Source organism: Myodes glareolus, chromosome 22 (assembly GCF_982192425.1).
Source record: "Myodes glareolus chromosome 22, mMyoGla1.1, whole genome shotgun sequence".
NCBI classification, from domain to species: Eukaryota; Metazoa; Chordata; class Mammalia; order Rodentia; family Cricetidae; genus Myodes; species Myodes glareolus.
This window is the reverse complement of record NC_142047.1, coordinates 58788376-58797017: the sequence shown is the minus strand read 5'-3', so window position 1 is coordinate 58797017 and position 8642 is coordinate 58788376. Positions and strand designations below refer to the sequence as shown.

Sequence of the window (8642 nt, the reverse complement as noted above, 5' to 3'; positions counted from 1 at the left end):
CATCTGTGTTAAAAAAAAAAAAAGTGTGGCATAGGTGTTCTAGGTGTCCATGATCTCTGATACCCACAGGACTTCTTGTAGCTGCTTAAGTAGCAGAGCTGACTTACGCCCTGCGGTCTTTGCTGCATTTTGTGGACGTGAGAGCTTCTGACGAGTCAAGGGTCACGCGCATGCCCCGTAGTCGTTTCGCAAAGGATCAGGGTAGGCTAGGCGCGTGCCCTGTGGTCGGTTGTTACCACCCTGGGCGCAGAGGCCCACCTTTCCCTTTCAGCACAAATGTCTGTTTGTACTGGGGCAGTGCTGTTGTCTGGAGAGTTTACTGGCTTCTTCCAAAGAAGTTTAGGAGACTCGGACTTTACAACTTTCTCAGGCAAATAGATTCTCACCTTACAGCCTGCCTTCTCAAAGTCAAGCCACCCAGCGAGCCAACTTACAACAGCGTCAGCAGGTACACTCCTCTAAGAAGGGAGCAGGTGGGAGGTGCTACCTTCTTGAAATAGAGAGGGGCGCGTTAGGCACCTCGGCAAGTGCATCCTTGCTGATGAGTCCTTGATGTACAATCGTCACCAAAGCAACTGGTTCCTCGGGCTGCCAAATCAAACGCAATTCATTGTTTTCCCAAAATGGCCCTCCTGACCCTGTCACATTTTTTTGTGCTCAATATTTTAGGCTTAAAATGAGCAAATTAACCTGGTGAAATAACTGTTAATAATGGTGGGAAATGACAAGCGAATAAATGGTGACATCCGAGCCGCCTCCTAGACTGTTAGAAGGAGGGCTCCATCTTTTATTTATTGGAACGTTGTGGATGCGTTTGTTAGGGCCTATCTCTGATCACTAAGTGTTGTGACCTTACTATTACTCGTTACTTAAAGTAACCCACACGTTTGCCCCATGAAAGTTTTTTTTTATATCTGCCTGAAGCACGTTGCCATCTTTAAGGCCCCTTCTTGTTTCTCAAGGGCATTTGTTCCACAGCTGGATCTCTGCCACTCGGACCCTGTTTCCCATTGGTTCATCCCCATCGCTGTGTGTGTGTGTGTGTGTGTGTGTATTGCCTGAGGCTAGTGTATCAAGGCAGGACTGATTTTGTGGCTTGGAATGAAAGATGACCATCCCCTAGTTCTGGAGCTAGAAGCTCAAAGTCAAGGTGGTTCCAGGGCAGCAGGTTGCTCCTGGGGATTAGGGAGACTGTATTGCTCCGCTCACCTCTAAGCTTGTTCGCAGCCATCACTGCCCTTGTCTTGGAGACATGTCGCTCCAGTATCTGCACCACATGCAGGGACATTCTCTTCTCTATGTGCTTATATTGTGTGTTTACTCTGTGTAAGAAAGCCCTTGAGTTGAGGTCTCTTCAGGTCTAACATGAACTCTAGCGGATGACATCTACAAGTAGACCTGGTCACTCGTACAGGTTCTGGATACGTTTGGATAAGAATACATTTCAGCCTATCACAAGATGAAACTTTTACTTCTCCTCATTAGGAAACTCCCCTTGACCACATTTCTTCCTTCTAGGAATACAGCATTTAGTCCCTATTACAGCTAAGTTTCTCTAGAGTTCCTGTATTCCTATGCTCTCTACTCCCTCCCTGATAGCTCTCTAGGAAAGTTAAGTCAACTAGGCACTGGACTTCCATGTTTTTGCTCACACATATTTGAAATGTACATCCCTGTCTCTGGATGTGCATAGTGAAATTTTTTTATAAGATGGCTCTTAGACTTCTACCAGAAATGTCTGCTGTTGGCTAACGTGCTAATTAAAGCTCACAAGTAAAACTATTTCATTTTCATTTTTTATTTTTATTTATGTTTTTATATCCTGACCACAGTCTTGCTTGTCTCCTCTCCTCTCACCCCATCCCTATCCCATCCACCCTCTTCTCTGTTTCTATTCAGAAAGAGCCGACTCTTTCAAATCCACAATTGTATCAATAAGCACTTACTGCTGACATTAGGAATCATGTCCAATGTATTTGAGAAATTGGGTCTTTAAAACCTTTATGAAAATGGTTTATTTTATACCATCACTAATGTTTTAATGAAAATAGGTTTTGCTTTATGCAATTTATTGTGATTATAGTTTTCCCTCCTCAAAGTCTTCCCAGATTTTCCCACCTCCCACCCACCCACCCAAATCTGCATCCTTTCTTGCTCTCTCTCATCAGGAAGCAAACAGGTATCTAAGAAAGATATATAATTAGATAGAATAATTAAAACAAGAAGAATAGGACAAAACAAACAAGACAAAGAGCCTAAGCAAAGAACCTAAGGAAAAGCATTAGAAAAGCATCGCTGCAGGAACATACACATTCACACTTAGAGAAATCCCATAAAACACAAAGGACCTGTAAGAAAATGAGAGAGAGCCATAGCAAAAATGTTATGAGACAAAGAACCTCCAAAATGCCATTGAGTTCTTCTTGGGTTACCCATTTACTGCCAGTATCTGGCCTGCCCTTGAGTGGTTTGTGTACTCGGCGAGAGTCTGTAAGAGAACACTAGTTTTTCATGTGTGAACAATTATCAACTAGGGAGAGCTTCTGCATTTGTGGCGGTGACCCCTGCCCACCGTTAGCGCTGGTCCTCTCTAGCATAGATACGCTCAGGCTTGTGCATGCTGCCTCAACAAGTATGAGCTCATATGTGCGTCAGTCCTACTGTGTTTAGAAAGTCTTGTCTTCTTGGTGAATCTTAAAGTCTTTCTGCTTCCCCTTCGGTAGGATTTTCTGAGCCCCGAGGGGAGGGATTTGATTGAGACATCCCATTAGAGATGACGGTTCCAGGGTCTCTCACTCTCTGCATGTTGTCCAGCTGAATGCCATTGCTATTTTTTTTGTTATTTTGTGTTCTAGTTGCTAAGATAGTTTACTATGTTCACCAATGGTGATATTCCACATGAATGTGTAAGCAAGATACAAAGAACTTTTTCCATAATTTCTGACAAGTTAAAAATCTTATCACGCTTTTATAAATACGTTGAATGACCCTCTTAATATTAGATTTTGGGTGCCCAAACCAGAATCTTATTTGTTTTGTTCCAGCCAATAGATCCTTATATTTTCTCTTTTTATTTTGTGCGTATGTTTAATATAAAATTTTCTCTTTATTTTGTTGTTTTAAATTAGCATTAATTCTTTGAGAATTTTATACAGTGCCTTTTGATCATATTCAACCCTTTAACTTCTCCCAGATACAACTCCCCTTCCCTAACCCCCTAACTTGTGTCCTCTTTATAGAAAACCACCAAGTCCAGTTTTGCTAGCCTTATACTAGTTATTTTCACTTCTCAAAACTGGTGTGAACATTGGCTCCTTGACACTATTGATGGGCAACTCACATGTTCCAGAGTGTAACTGCTATAAAGCTGTGTCAGCTTTGGTGTAGCTGCTGCTTCTGCTCCTCACCCTCAGCCTCCCCTTCTTCCGCTTCATCTTTACTGTTTTGCCTATGTAACCCAAGGTAGCCTCCAACTCATGATCCCCCCACCTTGGCCTTCCGAATACAGGAATCACATGTATTTGCCACTATGGTTAGTCTAATCTTTGTACATTTAACTTGTTTATTCTCATTCTCAGTCCGCTGTTAGAGCTTTATTTGGTTGTGACATCTGAAATGGTATATATATCAAGAGTGGGAATGTCGTGTAGAAAGCTCCCAGAAGAGCATGAGTCATCACGTTTCTTAAAGTGCCCAGATGACTTTAAACTATTCATTAACCCCCAGCAAAATGAAATAGTGCAGGTAGACAAGGACAATATTACGCCAAAAAAAATTAGAAGGAAAAATGTAAACACTCTCGTGGAAAAACATTTAAGTTTAATATTTCTACAAAAAAATGAAGATTAGACAATATCAAATTGAATGTCTAATAAAGAAAGATGGCAGCTTTGGAAGGCTTAAAACTACTAGACAGCATTCATATCTGTCAGGATAAATTGGACCAAACCTTTGTGTCATGAACGCTTTCTCTCATTCTTTCTGTGCAGCTGGAGTGGGCAAACAGTCCAGCACAATGATTCTCAACATTTCACAGGGTCACGTGTGAGATGCCCTGCATATTAGATATTTACATTGTTATTCGTGACAGTAGCAAAATTGCAGTTATGAAGTAGCAATGAAAATAATTTTATCATGAGGTGGGTGGTCACCGCAAAATAAGGAACTGTCGTAAAGGGTTGAAGCATTAGGAAGGCTGAGTACCACTGGAACCCACTCAGACGGAAAATGTAGTTCTCCTCTGAATACTTCTTACACTTACAAATCTTGAAAGAGATTTGTGAAAAACCCCAACAAGACTTCTGTGATTCCCAGATTGGGATTAAATTAAACAAAGAATAAAAAGCCAACGAATCTAATCCTAAAGCTAACGATGTCCCCCCAGAATTATTTACAGCTCCCAGGCCAAACCTACCTTGTCACCTGGGTTTTTATTACCAAATTTCGGTGTGGCTGATGGTGATGGGATTATCTGGTTAATTAAATTACTCTCCACATCACTCTGCCGTAATTCCATTCTGTACACTCAGCTTTCCACATTGCCTCCATGGCAATACGAACACTGTTTAAGACGTTGCCAGTGAGAGTGGTGCTCATCTGAAGACCCTCCACCGTGGTAGGCAAGCCAAGTGCACAGCTAAGAGGGCTCTGGTTTTGAGGTGTTTACCTCAGAAGTCAGCAGACAGATCTGTTTACTCCACTCTGCAATAGAGCCCACATTCCCATTTATCTTCTCAAGTTGTTGTTTGACTTTGCTCCAATCTTTCACTAGGTTTGCACATTTCCTGGAGTGAGCCTTTCTGATTAGATTTTGTTGCTCTAACTCTTCCTTGAGGGAATCCAGATCCTCCTTGAGAGCAAAGTGCATTTCCATCAAGCCAACACGGCATCCAGTCCAGGCCCTGCCTCCAAGATGACGAAAGCTCGGAGAGGATAACGGATCCTGCAGCAGCACAGTAAGTAGTCCTGCTTGCTACAAAGAGTGGTTTCTCATCACATGGAATCCTCTTACTCCTCTGAATTGTACCGGAGTCTAAGTCCGGAGGCTCAGTGTTAAAGAAAGACCTGTGCCTTGAGCCTTTCTTGGGCTCCTCCAGCTCTCCTGCCAGCAAACTGATTGCAGTGAGCGTTTTGTGGTTTGCCTTTTTGTCTTCCTGTTCAAGGTGAGTAGAGATGCCTGTTGAAGGAGGTCACTTGTTCATCCCAGCTTCCTAGAACCAAAATAATCACACAGAAACTGTATTAATTAAAACACTGCTTGGCTCATTAGCTCTATCTTCTTATTGGGTAACTCTTGCATATTAATTTAACCCATTTCTATTAATCTGTGCATCACCACGAGGTTGTGACCTATCAGCAAAGTTCAGCAGGTCTGTCTCCGGTGGCAGCTCCATGGCTTCTCCCCAACTCTGCCTTCCTTCTCCCTTGCTATAGATCAAGCCAGTTTCTTTATTCATTAATCAATAAAAGCAACACATAGACAGAAGGACCTCCCACACCAGATGCCAGGTTCATACTTCAAACCCAATTATTTTTGCCGGCTTGGAGCTGCCTTCCAGCAGGGAAAATTCTGAGCTGGATCCCTCTGACCATTCCCACTCTGGAGTGAGACTGACTCGATCTCCTGGGAGCTGGTAAATGGAGCCCAGTAAAGCTGGACCTCAGATGGGTGGGGAAGTCACAAGGAGATGGTCAAGGAGCTGGTGATCAAAATGGATAAATCCCTTAGTGTGAGATTAAAAGGAGAGGAATGACTGTTGTCCACTAAGGAGCAAAGACCTAAATCAAGAATGAAAGTCTCAGCCTTGTCTTCTTGGAATGGACAGGAGCTGGGGAAGGATGCACTTTGAACTGTAGACAGGACTTCCCATGGAGAGAAGCAAGAGACTTGCTTTTGAATGGGCAAGAGGAGGTGTGGCAGAGCAGGAAGTGGTAATTCCCTATTCCCTGGCTTGACAGGTGGCAGGAGAGGCCTCCAGCTACTACCACCCCACACTATATGAGTGCCCAGAAAATGCTGAGGCCTGGGGTGAGGAAGCTGGTTAGGATTTGAGCTGATCGTCTTTCTGTGGCCAATCTCATAAATTCAAAGAGTGCTCAGTTTGAAGCACCCAACTAAAATGAGCCATCCTGAACCTGTCTAGCCTCGCTAGGCAGGCCTGAACTCCTGATGATAAGGAGTGACTACCACACTGCTGGCCATGAGAAACTGCTCAGTGACCCACGCAGACCACTTGGTCATCTTTTTTTCACCACTTGCTCTGACTGAGCTGGTGGTGGCAAGGGATTTGGACTCTAGCCCCAGGCCATAGCTTCAGCCCCAGCTCATTCCTTTGCTGGTTGATTCTTTGAACTGTGTGTCTTTTTAATCCTTAATGAGTTTGAAATTTTGATGAAATATATAATCTTGTGAGGAGAAATATTAAATGGTATCATTCAGTTTTTCCCTCCTTTTTAGGTTTCTTGTTCTCTCTGAAAGTTTACTTTTCCCTTTTAGGTGTTTACCTTTTTTTCTGATGTGTTTTGTGTTTTTGTTTGTTTCCTATGAGCGTTCTGAGAATATTTCAATCTGTCCCTTCGGGTCCTCTTTAGGTCTGAGAAATTCGTCTTTATTATTTGTTGGAGTATTTCTTCGTCTATGCTTTATCTTTCCCTTATCTGTCTATCAGCATTTGAAAAATTCAACACATCTTTGTCTCTCTGTTTTCTCTCTGCTGCTCTCTGTCCTGTCACCCCTGTCTGATCATCCACCCTGCAAACCTGTTCTGCAGTGGTGTGGTCAGCTATGCGTTTCCATTTTCGCTTGTACTATTTCCATCTGGGTCTTGTAAAACACCACTTACCCCTGCTTCCAGTGCCTGTCGTCTTTCTCTGTCTTAAGCGTTTCTCGATCATCTTCATGCATGATGCATTTTTCTGCCTGTGGTTGTACTTTTCTGGTGATTTGTGTTTTTCTTACGTCAAATTGTCTTATCTTGTTAGCGTATATGCATTCAGGGTGGACTAGCTACTTTGTCTGATAGTTGATGATTAAGAAACTGTCAAAGGTCTTAATATCTAATCTATGTATTTCTTGGGAAATACAAGGAGAGTATGCATGTGGATCCATGTATGCACATGTATACTTCTCACTCAGTGGTTAATTAAGTGAACAGAGTAGGATTTTTTTCTTTAAATCTCTTAATGTTTTGTTCACAGGGAGGTACTGAATTTTGCACATGTAATTTGGAAACTAAACCAGCCATAAAGATGAAACGGGCACAGCCCCTATCAACCATTAATAAAAAATTGACAAGTGTTCCAGAATTACCTTATAAAAAAGGACTTCTCAACTCAACACCTAAGCCAAAAGAAAAACGTAATGCCAAGTCACAATATGAGAAGATCGAACCAATGGTCCTACGGTCGCCACCCACAGGAGAATCAATTGTACGTTATGCCTTGCCAATACCATCAAGTAAGACAAAGGATTTAATAGCAGAAGATGAAATGGTCAGGAAGATTACCAAACACCTGAAGATGGTAAGATATTTGTTGTGTGTCCTATTGAGGTAACCCCCAAGATGGTCACTAGCTGGGAGGGTTTGCTATTATATAAGGATAGAATCAATTATGATGAACTCTGTATATCATTATATCAATGATAAGATTTATTACATTCAGCATATGGAGGGAGATTAGAAATAAAACAGGGCCAAGGCTATGAGTGTTCTCTGTCTGAAGTCATGTGACGCATGCTTAGTTCCTTCGGAAATGAATCATGATGAGTTAAGTAGAATGGGGACCAGAAGATATCATTAGAAACACAGTATGCAGAGGGTTGAGAACCTAAAGTATTCTCTGTCAAGCATGTATTAGAATTCCAAGGAAAGCAGCTCAGCATAGAACACACTGTCTTCCTAAAATCAAAATTCCTAGCTAACCAGGTAACCCTCTCTTCACAAGCAGGGCTTTGTCGGTATAGGCATTTTTGAGATCTCATGCCAACTGCAGTCATTCTTGTCTGCACCTCAGAAATCATAGGACTTAATGTTTCTCTAAGTTTCTTTTTACAAAATGATTGTCAGTCAAACTGTAAATCCTCTTTTAAATGCGAACAAGAAAGACTCCAATGTAAAAATTAGAGTTCATCATGCTTCCCAGATACCTGGTCAGTGTGTCATCTTGGAGAATGTCTTTTAAAGTTTATTGCTTTCTGCTCGTTATACTTCTTTTTCTTTAAATGCAATATTCAAAGGAAAATCAGACTTTGAGGAAACCTCTGCTTTCTTCAGATATTCCCAGGCATGTGAATAACTTTTCACTTCTTTTTCACATAGAGAAGGATGAGTTTTGGGATGTCCCCATGGCTAGGGAGCAGGATTAAGCACTGTTGAGCAGGCATCTTCTTAATGATACGTCAAAGGGTAGTCAGAGGGTAGAAAGTGGAACCTCCTGCCACCGGCAATCAAGTGACATCTATACAATCGTGGTGTGATGGCTTTAGCATTTTTGACAATAACGATTTCAACTTGATTTGTATTTCTCTAAGGTTGTTAGTGCTTTGGAAGATACATATGGAACTGTCGACGAAGATGGAGAGCAAATACTGACGAAACCCAAGGATGAAGGGGTATCTTTATCTGTATGTGTTACATAAGCTA

General features: G+C 42.0%; 1 protein-coding gene across 1 annotated transcript in view; it reads left to right on the top strand.

The window, feature by feature from the left end:
- The first annotated feature begins 210 nt into the window (after positions 1-210).
- Ccdc7 (coiled-coil domain containing 7) overlaps positions 211-8642 on the top strand; it is a 185079-nt gene continuing 176647 nt past the window's right edge. Inside the window, exons 1-4 of the mRNA XM_087900322.1 lie at positions 211-448; positions 4844-4955; positions 7198-7521; positions 8531-8623. Of these exons, the coding sequence (XP_087756448.1) occupies positions 7249-7521; positions 8531-8623 (366 nt within the window). The 5' untranslated portion in view covers positions 211-448; positions 4844-4955; positions 7198-7248. The remainder of the gene's footprint in view (positions 449-4843; positions 4956-7197; positions 7522-8530; positions 8624-8642) is intronic.